The sequence below is a fragment of the Vidua macroura genome, chromosome 17, assembly GCF_024509145.1.
Source record: "Vidua macroura isolate BioBank_ID:100142 chromosome 17, ASM2450914v1, whole genome shotgun sequence".
NCBI lineage: Eukaryota > Metazoa > Chordata > Aves > Passeriformes > Viduidae > Vidua > Vidua macroura.
Genome location: NC_071587.1, coordinates 9035127 through 9050602, shown reverse-complemented (window position 1 = coordinate 9050602; position 15476 = coordinate 9035127). Strand labels below are relative to the sequence as shown.

General features: G+C 45.8%; 1 protein-coding gene across 1 annotated transcript in view; it reads right to left on the bottom strand.

Annotated features, from left to right (window-relative positions):
• The window catches only part of LOC128815861 (peroxidasin homolog), a 44816-nt gene that overhangs the window by 25870 nt on the left and 3470 nt on the right, over window positions 1-15476 (bottom strand). The window contains exons 2-4 of the mRNA XM_053992932.1: window positions 9452-9523; window positions 1916-1987; window positions 1601-1672 (exon numbers count right to left, since the gene is read on the bottom strand). Of these exons, the coding sequence (XP_053848907.1) occupies window positions 1601-1672; window positions 1916-1987; window positions 9452-9523 (216 nt within the window). The remainder of the gene's footprint in view (window positions 1-1600; window positions 1673-1915; window positions 1988-9451; window positions 9524-15476) is intronic.

Genomic DNA, 15476 nt, shown 5'->3' with positions numbered 1-15476 from the left:
CAGGAAAACAGGGCAGGATTTGAGCAAAGCTATTTCTTCTGGAGTTAAGCCTTCCTGAGATTGAAAACAGATGGGACTTTCAGCGGGTTGTTTGTTGGTTTTGTGGGTTTGTTGGTTTTGGTTTTTTTCTTTTATTCGTGACATCAAGTCTGGAATGCTCATGCTGAAATATCCCTGTGGGCAGCATCAGCTCTCCAAGCTCAGCTGAGAGCCAGTTTCAGCTTCCTAAATTTTCTCCCAGGCATCCTTGCTGAGTTGGCTGATGAAAAACCACATTGTACAAAGCTTGGTGGCACACCTATTGCTAGGATTGCCTCAATCTTCCTATTATGCTCTGTCCTCTTGTGCTGTCAACCTGGGGAACAAGCTGGATCCCATTCCTTTTACAGCAAAATCCTTGGTTACATTCCGGCCCTATAAATGCTGCGGCTGGGAACAATTCAGGAATGAGACCAGTTTCACCTTTGGTCCCTGTTCTCCAGTGATACAAGTAATTCCTATATTTCAATTATTTAGGAAGAATAAATCATTAGGAAGGAATTGTTCCCTGTGAGGGTGTTGAGGCCCTGGCACAGGCTGCCCAGAGAAACTGTGTCTGCCCCAGCCCTGGAAGTGTCCAAGGCCAGGTAGGATGGGCCTGGGAGCAGCCTGGGATAGTGGAAGGTGTCCCTGCCCATGGCAGGGGTTGGAATTAAATGAGCTCAAAGATCTCTTCCAAGCCAAACCATTCCACATTTCTATGATTCAAATATCCAAACTCACACTCTCTCCACCAATAAGAAAAATCCAGTCCCAGTTTAGGGAGGTACTTCAGAAGAGTCAGACCTCAGTCTGCCCATCTCACCTCGAGAGTGGTGCACTAAGAGTCAAAAACCAAAACTTCTTTGAATAAACAGCAGAGCTTTGCTGTACACAGAAGGGGAGCAAATGGGGACTGTTGGAGTGACGGACTCCAGCTGCCAGGAAAACACACGAGGCTCCCTCCATCCCAGATTCAGCACAGAGTGCCACACAGCTTGAGGAAGGTCATTACTGGGTTTGTTTGGATCCATCATCTTCCCCCACTGCAATTTCCAGACGCTTTGCAGCATGGGAGCATCACCATCCTGGTAGCTCCCAGGAATACTCGGCTGCCCCAGCTCCCAGCTTGCACTTCATCCATCCATTCCCAGCAGAGCTTTGGATGCGAGAGAAACTCAACCAGCACCCTCAATTGAAGTGAAGGAGCAGATCTGACTCTCTGCTCAATGAATCCCCAGACACAAACCCAGCAGAGTCTTCTGCTCCCAGCCCTCCTGCAGACCCCTCTCTCCTCCCTCATAAGATCCTTGGAAATAAAGGCCATCAGAAGCACAGCTGGGTTCTTCCTACGTTCCAGAGGTTTGGGGGCAGGAGAAAACATATGGAACACCAGTAGGAAGAGACCTCAGCACTAACTAACCAAAACCAATACTCAGAACAGCTGTTTTCAAATGAACCCAGTGTAGCCTGGCAAATCTGGATGAGAAAAGAGCAGAAGCTTCATCCTACCCCTCGCTAAGTGCCTGCTGCTCTCCAAGCCTGGGAGCACAGCGTGCAAACAAAGCTCATCTGTACTTACAGCTGCTCCAGGGAACGGAGCCCGTGGAAGGCATGTTGCTGGATGCTCTGAATTTCATTTTTATAAAGGTAGCTTTCAAAAGGAGAGAAAGGAAACAACATTAGGTGAACTGATCAGCAGTTGTGTTCTAAAAAGTCACAGGAAACAGCAATGACCCTCAACCCAAAGCAGAACTTGCAGCCTGGATTCAAGGGCAATGTTTTCTACCTCTGACACTGAACTCCAAACACACACAGTACATCCTTGACTGGCAAACATTAAAAGTGGGTTGTTAGATTTTGAAGAGGTCAAGAAATTAGTGAGCCACCAACTCACAGGTATTTTAGGTTCTCCAGATCTTCAAAGGATCTTCTCACGATTTGTTTTATCTGGTTATTGTTCAGCAGCCTGTTCAAATCAAGAAAGAAAAACATAGCTGGTGAAGTCAGGATGTGTGAGATTTGTGGCATTTCTGTTCTTGGATGCCCTCTGAAAAATTCTGAGCCCAGGTGTCACAGAATTTAAGACTTAATGGGGTTAGCAAGTCAAAGTTTGGGTCCTCACACCAGCCAAGGCAGTGTGAAAGTTTCTCACCCAGAGGAGCCAAGTACTTCCAATATTGCAGTGTTCAAAGTATTTTCCTTACCTTTTGCCACAGTTTTCATCCCAAAGTGACAATTTCACCAGGAAAGGGATGAGGAGATGGGAGAGAGGCAGAAAGGAGTGGGGAGTGAGATATTAAATCATTGCTGCCACTCTTGTACAACCACAATGGGTTTTGGAGGTGCCTGGTTGTGTTCAACAAGTGAGCAGGGGAGTGCAAAGCCAGTTTTTAGAAGTACAAATGCAGTTTAAAACACCAGTTCCCAGTGGAGTTATAGGAGCCATAAAATGCTAATAGCTTTGCTCTAATCACTTTGTAACTGATACCCGCAAATGAGAAAGAAATAAATTCAACTTTGACTCTCTGAGGCTGCTCAGAGACAACCCCTATCGATCTCAGGAGCTTTGTGCCAGATTTTAATACAAAACCTCTGGGCCATGTGGCTTTGGAAAGCTGTGTGACACTTGTGTGTGCAGTTGCCATGACTGTGTGTGCAAGTGATGGCCAGTGCCAGTGACCAGACACAGCCCAAGCCTGCAAAAGCCTCGCTGTGCAGCAGTGTAACCACACAGCTGAGCCCTGCAGAGCTCTGCTGCAGCCCCTGCCAAGCCCAACACAGAGAAAACACAATAAATCACTTATAAATAGCTCCCTAATACACAAAGTTTAGCTGTTCCTCGTGGCTGCCCGGCCGCACTCCCGTGGGTCTCTCGCTGTGGGTCCCACTGATGTTCAGGTCTGGCAAAGCTCAGAGCTGCTGGAGCTTTTAGAGCTGAATAGCCCAGAGCAAGGATTTCACCAGCCACCACTAATTTTAAAAATTCCTAAATGGAGTTGTGGGCAGAGAAGGAATCTGTGACTGTGTACTGCAAAGATTTCTTTTTCAGGTGTTGTAGGAAAAAGCAATTCCCTGTGCAAGCAGCCAGACTGTACTAGGTTGGGTCACATTCAATATATGCACTGGATGTGCATTTTACAAGTTGATTTTTGCCACAGCTCCACTCCTCAGGATCTGCCACCAGGCAGCAGGTGAGAAGACAGTTCAACACTTTCCCAGCAGCAAAACCCAAACTTCTGCTCCGCTTTTATGAACAAAAAAGAGCAGCCAGCCTCTCTCATTAAAAGCCAAGGTCTTTTCCTGGCCAAAAACAGTTTGTGCGGGTAAAGGATGGAGAGAAAAGACAAAGAGATGGAGATAAATGGCAAAAAAAAAATTGTGGGAAAAGAAGATGAAGGTGAAATCAAACACCTCAGGGATGACAGAAGAGATAAAAGATGTCAGAAACACACACGTGTGATGGCAGCTTCACAAGTTCTCTCCAGGCACCTGAGCCACACCAGCTTTCCACCAGCTTCTTCTCAGGTGGAGAATTACACTGAGAGTCAGAAAAAGCATGTGAGAAACTCAAGAGCAAACAACTTTGCAAGTCAGGTAATGAGGGGTTGAGAAAAACCTCATTACCCTAGGTTTGCCTATCCTCCCTGCATTAGCTGCCCTGATACCACAGGTGTGGGTGCCACTGCCAGGCTGCACATCCCAGGGCTGGGCACAGGCAGCCTGAAGAGGTTAAGGCTGGAAAGCTCCTGCACAGCTGGAAGCAAGGGCTCCATACACACAGCCGAGGTCAAACAGCCCCGGCTCACTCTTCAGGACGAAAAAATGATGTCAAGTCTTTGGAACACACAATCCTGCTTTGACAGCCAGCTATGCTGAGTGGAAATACAGTCCCTGAGCATCAACCCAAAAGTTTATTTGATGGCTGAACACCCAAGGGCTGGAAATGACTGCCTGAGAGCAGATTGGGAGAGGGCTTTTGTCTATTTGCCCGCAGGACAAAGACAAGCCAGGCACCAGCCGTGCTTCCCTCCCTGCCCCACCAGCTTTCATCTCTGGCCAGAGCAGGACAAGGCAGCTCCTTCTCTGTTATCTGAGCCTTGGCCCCACTTCTGAGCACACAGTGGGCTGACAGAGGGGTGCCAGCACCGACGTCATTCCCGTGGATGTGAGCACCTGTCACACACCTGGCATTGGCCATTTCCCTCCCAGGGGACAGGCGACAGCAACCACGTGAGCAGGGTCACACCAAGAGCCTGAGCAGCCCCACGCAGCAGCATGGTCTGGAGCCCTTTGCTGATTGTTATCTTTAATGCTCAGAGTTCAGACCAGGACTGATCTTCACTGGGATTTCAAATTCCATCATGTTGTCTGGCTGTGTTTTGGGGCTATTTAAAAGCATTATCCCAGTCTGTTTTGTTGTCTTGGCTATTTTGTACAGTTCAAGGGAGTGTAATCACTGACCCAGCCAAATAAGATGAATCCTGGAAGTTCAGATGGCAAGCAGCACACAGGGCTCTTATCTCATCGTCTGATACTTAAAAATTTGTTCATTGCCTGATATAAGAATAAAAAGTGCATGGAAGAAGCCATCTCTGCTTCCTGTCTCAGGATTCCCCATTGTAATGGAAGGATAAGCCCTGGAAACCACTCAAAAGTGAGATAATGATGAAGTTCATAATAGCCCACTTATTCCAAAATGCTGCTTTCAGAGAAATCCATGGACAAGGCAGCACAGCTGGCTCCTAGAAAGAGTTTGGATGGCTCCTGCACAGCTGTCTGCTCCTTGACTCCTGTGCAATTCACCCAGGCAGAGAAGTGTGCAAAGTCCTGGCATGGCCTGGCTATTGGTTCCAGTTGCCATCCATAACAAAAATGCCCAAATTCCTGGAGCACAAATGTCTTAGAGGGCTGAAAGCTGGGACCCCACATCTGCTGGGAATAAATGCTCTGGCAGACAGAGGCTGGGGAGATCATTATCACTCTCATTATCTTAACCACACCCTGCAGCAAAACAGGCTAAATTAAAAGTATCAGAAGCATGTTTCCTGGCAATAGGATGGGGCACTCCCCTTCATGCCCTATGAATTGGACTCCACATGAGTAGGAGAACTCAATGACACAGGTTTTATTCCTGCAAAACTCTTCTGGGACGTTTGAGATATACAAGCACCATGAGATCTGGCCCAGATTCACCAAGAGAACATTTTACATTCCGTTTCCTCTAGGTTTTATGTGGTAACTGCCTCTCCTTTCTCCTTCCCCACCCCCTCTCCAGGTTGCCAGGCACAGGCTTAAGTTGCATTAAATGAGTGGTTTTCTGTTTTGAAGAATGCATTAAATGATGTGACAGGACGGAATTCAGACTCAAACCATGTTCTCTTTCCTCCTTTCATTTGACAATCCACACGCTACAGTCATTGTGACAAAACAGCATTTTTTTTTCCTCACGCTATTAAAAAAAATCATCATATTTAGAGGGGGAGAAAAACTGAGTTTTATGTTCCACCACACATTCCCCCTTGCTGACAGAATGATCTGGAATAGTTATTTCCCATATTTAAAGGAGAAACTTTTATTCTGAGATCCAAGCAGGCTCTGACATCCCCTCCTTGCTGGCAGGAACACATTCTCTCAGGAGTTACTAGAGAGTAAAAGACAGAAACTCCACATTGCTGCTCTGTTCACTCTGAGACTCTTCACCAGCAGCACATAAAGCAGAGCTGCAGGGATCCCCAGAAGTGTTTTGCTCTCACCTGAGCAGAAAGAGAAATATGTCTGAGCAGTGACAGGGCAAAGGGCCAGGCAGAGGCACAAGCAATGTGGTCTCCACAGAGTCCCTGCTCTCCAGGGTGCTCTTGCCTCAGGAATACCAAAATACCCACTGGGGATGTAAAGAAACTTTGGTCCCTGGGTTGGACATTTCTATGGGTGGTGCTGGAGAGACCAAAGGAGCAGCAGCCCTTTGGCTGTGGTTTGAAAATACAGCAGGGAACCAAAGGGGGTGACAGGGCAGTGCTGACTCCTGTGGGAATCACAGGGGTGTCATCATCCATCCCCACCCAGAAATGACCTAAAGGAGCAGAAACTGGAAAGCAGTGAGAGGCTGTGCCTCACCACAGGCTCACAGCATTTCCTCTCTCTCCCACAGCCCAGCACCTGCTCTGAGCTAATGCTGGCTTCAGCCATGCAGCAAGTGATGGCAAACTGCAGCAAAACAGCTGTCCTGGAGCTGGGGAGGTGTGGATGGTATACAAGAGGGGTTTTTGCCTCATTCTCCCTTCTACCTTTTTTTTTTTTTTGTACCAAGGGGACATATTAAGAGTTTAAAAATACCCAGCACCATCTGCACAGATGGGAACGGAACAGAGCCAGCAGGAGGGAACGAGGAAATCTTACAACTCTCTGGGATGTTCAGCCCAAGAGAACTTCTCCACCTGCACACAGCCACAGGAAGTTCCCAGTGGTGCAGGATTTAGGATAACTGCTCATTACCTGTGGTGCTGCACCAGGAGCACCCAGCTGGAAGCAAACAGTGACTGTGACTCTTCCACAAACAAAGCTCCTGTTTTTAATGCTAAAGTAGTGCTCTGTGATTTATCAAATCTCAGCAGAGAGGGGCCAGGGGAGGGTTTGAACTGTTGAACAGCCCCACTGGACATCCACACAGGCTCCTCTCCTGTCAGGATCTCAACCCATTTCCCTGCATCCAGGCTACAAAGGTTTCCTTTTCAGGGTGGTTTATAAACTGTCAAACTTGGACACAGAACAGCCACTCTGCCCTAAAGGAGATGGAGAACAGAAGCTTCACCAGAATCTGTTGCTTTTCCTCTGCCATTAGTGGAAAAAGCTCTTTAAAAGACATTTATTTGTGTATGCAAGATTTATTTAAATTCAATGGCAGAAAGCTGCAAGCTCAGAGCTCTGCACGTGGAACCTGAGCTATTCTATCCTGCAAACCTCTCACTTCAAATTTTCTGGACAAATTTTCCCAGGAAACCTCTCAGGGATTTTAAAGGATTTATTCTCTTTATCACTTGAAAAGCTATCTAAGTCCTCAGGCAAAATTTACCATCTAAGAAACATCAGCAAATTCTTCAGCTCTTGTCACTTTTGATGTGGGAATTGGACAAACCAAAGTTCCTGGAGAGAAATTTGCTTCAGGAGTGCGAGGTCCAATGTTCTCTCAGCCAGTTATCAAACTCTTCAGCTGTGGGAGTTAACTACTGCAAGTGTGAGAATAACTGAGTGTTCCAGCCTGCTGGCCAGACCAGGAAATAGAACTAAGCTTAAGAAGTACTATCTAAATGGGAAGGTTTCCTTGACAAATCAAGCTGATTTTCAGAATCCAAATATAAAAAATGCGGTATTTTGTTAGAGCAGTGTTTCACCTGGTCCAGTTTTCCAGCTCTGACAATGGCCATAGGACACTGTTCAGGGACAGCAGGAGTGTCTGCCCACCATCTGTGAAAACACAGTTCTCACTGCCCTGGCATCCCAAATCACGAGCTCAGGGATGCCAGGGGTGCATTCCGGCCTATTCCCTCTAACGTCTGTTCATGGACTTGCTGTCCTTGAGGTCTCTGTCCAGGAGAGTGTGGAGACAAAAAGGAAAAAGAACTGGAGACATTTGTGGAGCACAAACAGTGTTAGAGAGAGAGAGGTCCTTACCCCTCAGTCAGGCTCTAAGTGGATCTACCTCTGCACAGAGTGGAGGAATCAGAAGACAGAAGCAGAAGTCCTGCATGGGTCAGAGTCCTGCCCAGTCCAAGGTGCTGGCAGGGCAGGAATTGGGACCCCTTGCAAAGCTCAGCAGGTTGGGTGGAGCCTCTCTCCCAGTGAAGCCCTGCCAGCATCCTCGTTTTCCCCAGGGCTCTGCTGAAACTCGCCTGGTGGTCCTGGGAGCTGCTGCCAAACATCTGCCTGCATCACACTGAGATGACATCATCTGGAAACCTTTGTTTCCGACTCAGGAGAGCTCCAGGGGTGGAAGAGCAGGGCTGGAGATCAAGAGGCCCCAGCAGAGCTTTGTGATAAGACAAAACCCTACAGACTTGGACTCTATTATCTCCCTAGATAGTGCTATCTTGTTTCTCTCTCTATCTCAAATGACAGAAATCCATCCAAAGCATCCTTTCTTCCCTATTATTTTTGGCAACTAAGTACGACACTGTGCTGTTTGAGAGACTAACCTGGGCCGTTCTGGATGAACAGCATCAGTGGCAATAAAGTTTTTGACCAGTCCATTTGATGACCACTTGTCCTGGGCCACAGCCAGGGTACTCTGGAGCATCCTGCACTCATGGCTTGGCCACTCAGCCCCACACACAGAGTGGAAGGATCTTTGGCAAATGCTGATTTTTCAAAGATAAGACTTCAGTAGGTCTCAGTAATAAAGTCCTGCTGTAATCCTACTTTTCCTACAACTACTTAGTGTTGACTGAATGTGTTATTGCCCAGGTTTTCCTTCCTTCAGCTCTGCTACCTTCACAGGATCAGGGACTTCAGATCGCTCAAGGCCAGACAGAAGAAAACAACCTGAACTTTCTGTTACCATTTGAGATCATGAATGTATGAACATCTGTCAGGCTCCCAAAGGAGTTCCTTTGCCTCACCGAGGAATTCTGGCTTGGACCTGGAAATCCTATGGCTGTTAGCACCATGTCACAGCTCGAGTAATTAGATCTGAGTCTCAACAGCCCAACTGCATCCAGCACAGTGCTGTGCTGACACAGCTTCTGGTTCTGATTTGGGAGCTGGTGTGTTTGCAGCTCCTTGGCTACGGGGTGCAGATGCACTCAGATCTGTCTCCAAGTCCTCAGCCCTGGAGCAGCCAGAAGGAGCAGAGAATCCCAGGATTTCCTTTGGGAAGAGTGAGAAGCTGGTTAGTGGAGCAGTGTGTGCAGTGACGTGAGAGTGTGATACAAGGCTGGAGGGGCAGCCTTCTACCCCCATTCCTACCTGGAGTAGGGTAGATGTAGGCACCTCTTTTAGGGCATAGGGAAAGATGGCATTTGAAGGATGCTCAGTGGAACTCACACAGAGCAACTGATGTGGTTCATGTGTTAGAGGAGACCATGGAAAGGAAGATGATTTTAATCCATCCCTCCACTGTCTTGATCGCAGGTGAGAACTCCTTTTATGGGCTACTCTAAGGCCATACCTGCTCAAACATCCTTAGTCAGTGCTAGAGCTCATCATATTTTATTTTTAAACAGAGAAGTTAATTGTGAAAAATTAAAGTTACTGAACACCACATTTAAATAAAAGAAGGCAAGAAACAGGACACAGGATGGAACAGAGGGAATTTTAAAGCTTTGGCTGGATATGCATAACTTGAGTGAAATAAATAAAAGCCCAAGGCCACCTTTAAGCCATTTTAGGGGATAGTACTAACAGAAGTAATTAATGGATATCCTTGGGTGCAACTTACAGTGTGTTGAGGTTCTTCAGTCTTCTGAAGGCTCCAGGTTGTATCTCCTTGATGTGGTTGAAGCGCAAATCTCTAAAAGTAGAGGATATAAACAAATCATTAGACCAGGGAAGGGCCTGGAGGAGTGAGGACAATGGTTGGGGTCTGCTCTTGTCTGAAAAGTCAGCCAGTAGCTGGGACAAGCCTATAGTGATAAAATTCTTTATTCTAATTCCACAGAAAACCAGACACTAAAAGGACTCAAGGGATCATTCCCATGAGCACCAGAAAAGAGTCTGCAGCAAAACACCCCAAGTTCACGTGCAATTACTCTTGCATCTCATCCTGATTTGTAGAGGAACACACATCATCATGTGGACCCATAACTTAGCTCCCTACTAGAACTATCTTTGCCCTACAATGGTTAAATTTGCTCAAATAACCTCATATAATAAGAATTTCCCATTTTGCTCTGCAATGCTCCAAGACTTACAACAGCTTATCTCTGCCTGCATTTCAGATCTGTGCCAACTGCAATTAGAATTACTGGAGTCCAGGGGATTCTGGCAAATTTCAAGGGCTGCCCATGGAACTACATCAGCTTGGAACCCAAAACCATGGGGTTTGGATTGCTAATGGGATAATGAAATAAGAGCTAAGTGGTTTAACCTGGCTAACCAAGAAGAAACACATCTATAGGAAACGTGCATTGATTTGGCACCTTGCATGGCCCAGTGTGTTACAACAAATCACAAAAGCTGACAAACGGGGATTGCTGCAAGTTTCTGTCCAAAGCACACACTGAAATGGATTTTTTTCTCCTGCACTGCTTGATCTATCACATTTAGGGAATACACAGCTGTTTTTTCAGGTTAAGGCAGCCTTTTAAGGGCATTTTCTTTAAGAGGAAAAAAGCACGAGTTGCCCATTCTGATGGTAAAGTCACACTTGGAGGCAGAGTTTAAAACAAGCATTCTACAAAGAGCTGCAAATTCAACTTGTCTTGAGACAGGCATCAACAAGAATCGTGGCATTTATAAAATTCAAATTAGAAAGAGGTGCTATCACTGCAGGTAACCTCAAACAGACAGACAGGACCCAAGGGGTCTGAAACAGCTTGGAGCAAGTACCCAGGAAGAGGCTGCACAATGAGTAAAGCTGATTTTATTTAAAGATCATGGAATCATAGAATCACAGGTTGGTTTGAGTTGGAAAGGATTTTAAATTTCATCTAATTCCACCCTCCCCGCCATGGCAGGGACCCCTTCCACTATCCCAGGGTGCTCCAAGCCCTGTCCAACCTGGCCTTGGACACTTCCAGGGATGGGGCAGCCACAGCTTCTCTGGGCAACGTGTCCCAGGACCTCAACATCCCCTGAGTAAAAACTTTCTGCTTAATATCTAATGTAAACCTGACTTATTTCAGTTTAAAACCATTGCCCCAAGATGTAACATTTCTTTAGCTTAACAGTTTGCAAAATGCAGTCTCTCTATGCTAAAAAATTCATAATAAATATTCTTACTTTTTAGGCAGAAAATGCAAGGCAGTTTTACTTAAATTATACTGAAAAATCAAATATCTGCCTCGTTACCCCTTTCTTATCACTGGATTTAACAGCACATGGTCCAGTGGAAGTTTTTTCTGTTGTGTTTTTTTCCTTTAACTTTTCCATTTTGATCAAAGGATTCAATAGTCTAATACAGAAAGAAATCTTTCACCTCTCTTAGAGGTAAATACTGCACAGAGAAGAATTAGAGGGCAGAAACAAACACAGCTTCAGAATATTTAAAAACCCCAATATTTCTAATTGCAATTCACCCTCTCTGGTTGTCCACTGCAAGCTGCAGCTCCAAAGGATCACCTCTGACATTTTCAGGTGTGTTTGGCTTAACTTGCATTGCTTCAAATGTGCATTTCTTGCCCTTCTTCTCTTTCTTCCCTGACAATATGAATTTGAGGGTATCTTTATGGATTTTTCCAGGCAATGGCTGCCACCATAAAACCAAACACAATTAAACACTGGCAGCAGTGACAGCACAGCGTGCTGCCTCTTCTCCACGGCCTCGTTAAAAGGAAACCAGCAAAGACTTTTACTAGAACAGGAAAAAAGGTGAAGAAATGCAAAGCTGATTTACAGCCTGCAATGCACAAACACCAACCCTGCTGCTCGGGGGGTTGTAAAGGGCCCTGTAATCAGTGCAGGCAGCTGGCTGCAGGTAATAGGGAACATTACAAATGCACGGGAGGAACACACAGGGGTCAGGGCTGGAGCCGGCCATGCTCAGGGAAGGCAGCAGGCAGGGAAGTGTAAAATCCACCTTCGGGTCACAGGCTGCAGGTGGGGACAAAAAACCTCTGAGTGTTTTAATGAACAAAGACAACTGCAGTCCTTTAAACCACACAGAACTAGAGTTCTTTTTAAACTACACCACCCCCAAGGAGCATGTAATAAAGCTTAGCTCATTATTTTAATGAAATATTTTAATTTTTCTTCTGTTTTCCGTTCCAGGTAAGGCCTTTAGATGATTCTCTGGACCCCAGCTATCTTTCAGTCCTTTGGAAAGTTCATTTTGGTTTGCTCTCCATCACAAAGGCAACAGCTTTCCCCACAGACAAAAAAAGGAACAGAAACATTGCATCCCTTATCTGAGCACTTCTTTCAAGGAATGATGTGAAATAACTGGAGAGAATCCAAAATAAAGCAATGAGAATGATATGAAGTCTAGAAAACATGACAATGAAAAGAACTTAAATTGCTTATTTAACCATAGATAAAATAACTATGGCAGGAAATTGCTACAAATAGAAAGGGCAAATAGTCACTGACTGAAACTGCAGATTCAGGGTTTTTTTTAAATATCTCAATTAGCAAGGCCCATAAAACACTCAGTGGACTTCAGGTGAGACAGGCATTAGCCACACATGGTTTAGGTAGGTGGATCCTGCCCTGGAGGATGGGCCAGGCTATTCTGCTCCCTGCACCCCAGACAGCATTAAAGGGTACCAGTGTTGATGTCCCAGCACAGCAAAGAATGTCCCTGGGCAGGCAGAGGAACCTACATACTCCTCTTTACCATATAAAAACCCCAATACTTTGGCTCATCCTTAGTTTTCACTCCAGACCTTGCTTTAGCCTAAAGCATCGCTGGCAGTGAAGGGCTGCACTGGGAATTCCCTGACTTGCATGTGTTTGATTGAGAACCTTCCCCACAGAGTTTGCCTCCTCTCACACAGAAACACTTGTTCCTCTCCATTCCCAGGACACTCACTCTGGAAATTCACGTTTCTGTCCAGGAACAAATGTGCTTTTTACAGGGACCCAGCACGGAGCCTGTCCCAGGGCAGCTGCTCCACAGCAGCTGGGCTCCCTCCCTCCTGCCCACTTCTTTCCACCTGGGAATTTGAAAAATGGGAGGGGGGGGGGGGGGGGGGGAATAATCCCTCATGATTTAACTCTCCCCCATGATTTCAAGAACAGCAGTCTGGCATTACAAACGACCTTCCCACAAGGAACAGCTGCTGCTAAAGGATTCTGGATCCTTTTCTACCTTCACACAGAGTGGAGGCCTGGGACAGCAGCATCACCCACCACAGATCCCTCTGGACAACATCAGTTTGACTGGCTCAGCCTAAAATCTCACCAAGCCCTCATGCTCTGACAGGAAAGTGACCTGGAATATGTGGATAATCCAGGATCTGCTGTAGAAATTAGTCACCTTTTCTGAATTTGGGAATTATTGACAGAGACTACAAAGAATGCCAGAATTTGCACATGGATGGGAAATGGGTCTTTAAAGAATGGCACTCGAATCTGTCTGAGCCTCTCAGCTGCTATCAGAACAATCATCCCTGCAAGCCTTGTGTTAAATAATTATCAGTGATTATCACACAAAGCAATCAATGGCTTTTACAAGAAACTTCCACTTCTGTTTAATCTGTTTAGGCTTTCACAGGCTCATGTATTACTATGTTAACTAAGCAGATAATTAGCTACAAGAGGCGTTTTACTGCAGTTCCGTGGAAATGACTGGGTTTGCGTCATTGAAGAATCCTTTGTGCTCCCAACGCTGTGCACAGCAGTGATGCTGACGGTTCTGCCCAGAACTGGTTGGAAAGTGGCAGCCACACAATCACCACCAACAATGACACGTTGGAGAGTAAAGGTGCTCTTACAGAGAGAAGATGTTGAAGCTCCTCCCTGTGTTTACAGAGGAAGGGAGGGCGTGAAAGACAGCCTAAACACATCCTAAAAATATATAAGACAAGTTTCCAATATACAAGAAGAGCCAGGACATTTATCAGAAAGATGTTCATTCCTCACATTTATCTGCACATCAGAGTCAGCTCTGCAGGTTCCCCAGTGCTGCCAAACCACACCAGTCCTGGCAGGAAGGGAAAACTGCCTTGCTGAGATGGAAATGAAGTCTTCCAGACTCACTGTCATCAGATCCCCAACTCAGGAATGTTCCTGTCCCACACGAGTCCCCAAATGGCTTTAATAAATGACAGCCTTCATCCCAGAACCCCTTACATGGGCAGCTGAGCCCTGCCAGCCCTGCGAGGCAGATGAGGAGACCATGGGGAGGCTCAGGGCTGGGGATTTTCCAAGTCCTGGCTATTTTGGGCCTTACCAGCTTAAGACATCAAGATCTGACTGTTCAAAGAGTGAAGAGGAAGGAAAATATGTTGAGCATGGAGATACAAGGAAATGAAATGATGGGATCATGGTTGAAACAGTGGAGAGCAAGCAGCTGCAGGGAGCCTCACTCTGCAGAACAGGCTGTGGTTCCCTGCTGCACTGCCACACCACTTATTTTGAAGATTCAGGAACACTAGATTTTAATTAAGAAAATTACCACAGGCATTCCTGAACTCAGCTTTTTAAGATTTCAGCTCCCACAAACAGGAGTCAGGTTTTCTAAAGGGCTCCCTCTGCGTCAGCTGGGGCAGGAACTTGACCATAATCCATCAGCCAGTGTACCAAGCTGGTTTGATCTCACTTTTTCTGTCCATGTAAGCTGCTGGGAATGCTCTGCCTGAAAGGCAGTGCCAGGGCAGGAGGGTTCTGCTGGTGCCTCATTCCTGGTGGGATCACTTCAAATACCACATGGCATCCCTTTAGCTCTTTCCAGGAAGGGTAGGGACCAGCCATACCTCCAAAACATAATTTTCATCCTGAACACATATTCAAGTTGGAAGATTACACAAAAAGATGCTGACTTCATCAATGTTAGATATTTTGAGCTATTATTTATTAGGAGTGGGATGAAGAGTAGGGTCTGATCCTACCCAAAGCAGCTGGGCATTCATGGCAGCATGACTCTCTTAATGCATAATTCCTTTGCACCATTTATCCAAGATACTGCCTACATCAAAGGAAGAAAACTTTCCCTCCTCCTGAAGTATGTTCTGACCCTGATTCAGAGGAAGTAAAATAAACACTTGAATATTGAGTCTCGTGTAGCTTAAGTGTCAGTCTTCCACTTTTTTAAGAGCATGATCATTAAAGTTTTTACCCAGAATACACACACATTCTTTCACCAAAAAATACTGACTTCTCCTTAAAGAGAACAGGAAAGAGCCCTGGTATCCCTACAGGGAGAGGGATGTGGTAAGGGCAACAAAAATACAAATACTCAAGTGGGAACCAGATGCTGAAGGACTGGGAAGTTCAGTGAAAGCAGGATTTTAAACACTTAGGGTAGCTATGGTCACAAGACTTAGGAAGCTTCTATCAAAAGATGCTGAAATGTTTATAGAAGGAAAAAATATTCGAAATACCTCCCCTCCTCATTTTCCTGCCAATTAAGAGATTTCTAAAAATAGAACATAAAGTTCTTGGTCACCTCTAGAAGGTTTAATAAGGATTAAATACTACAGTGCAAGAAGACAGAAAGAGATTCTACCTGGCACATGCAGAATGTGTGGGTGTGCATTTAATGGCTGCATATAAGATTATCACACACAGAGGAAATGAGTAATCCCTTCTTCAACCCAAAACACACGACAGAGACCACAAACAGAGCAGCATTTCCAAGAACTCAT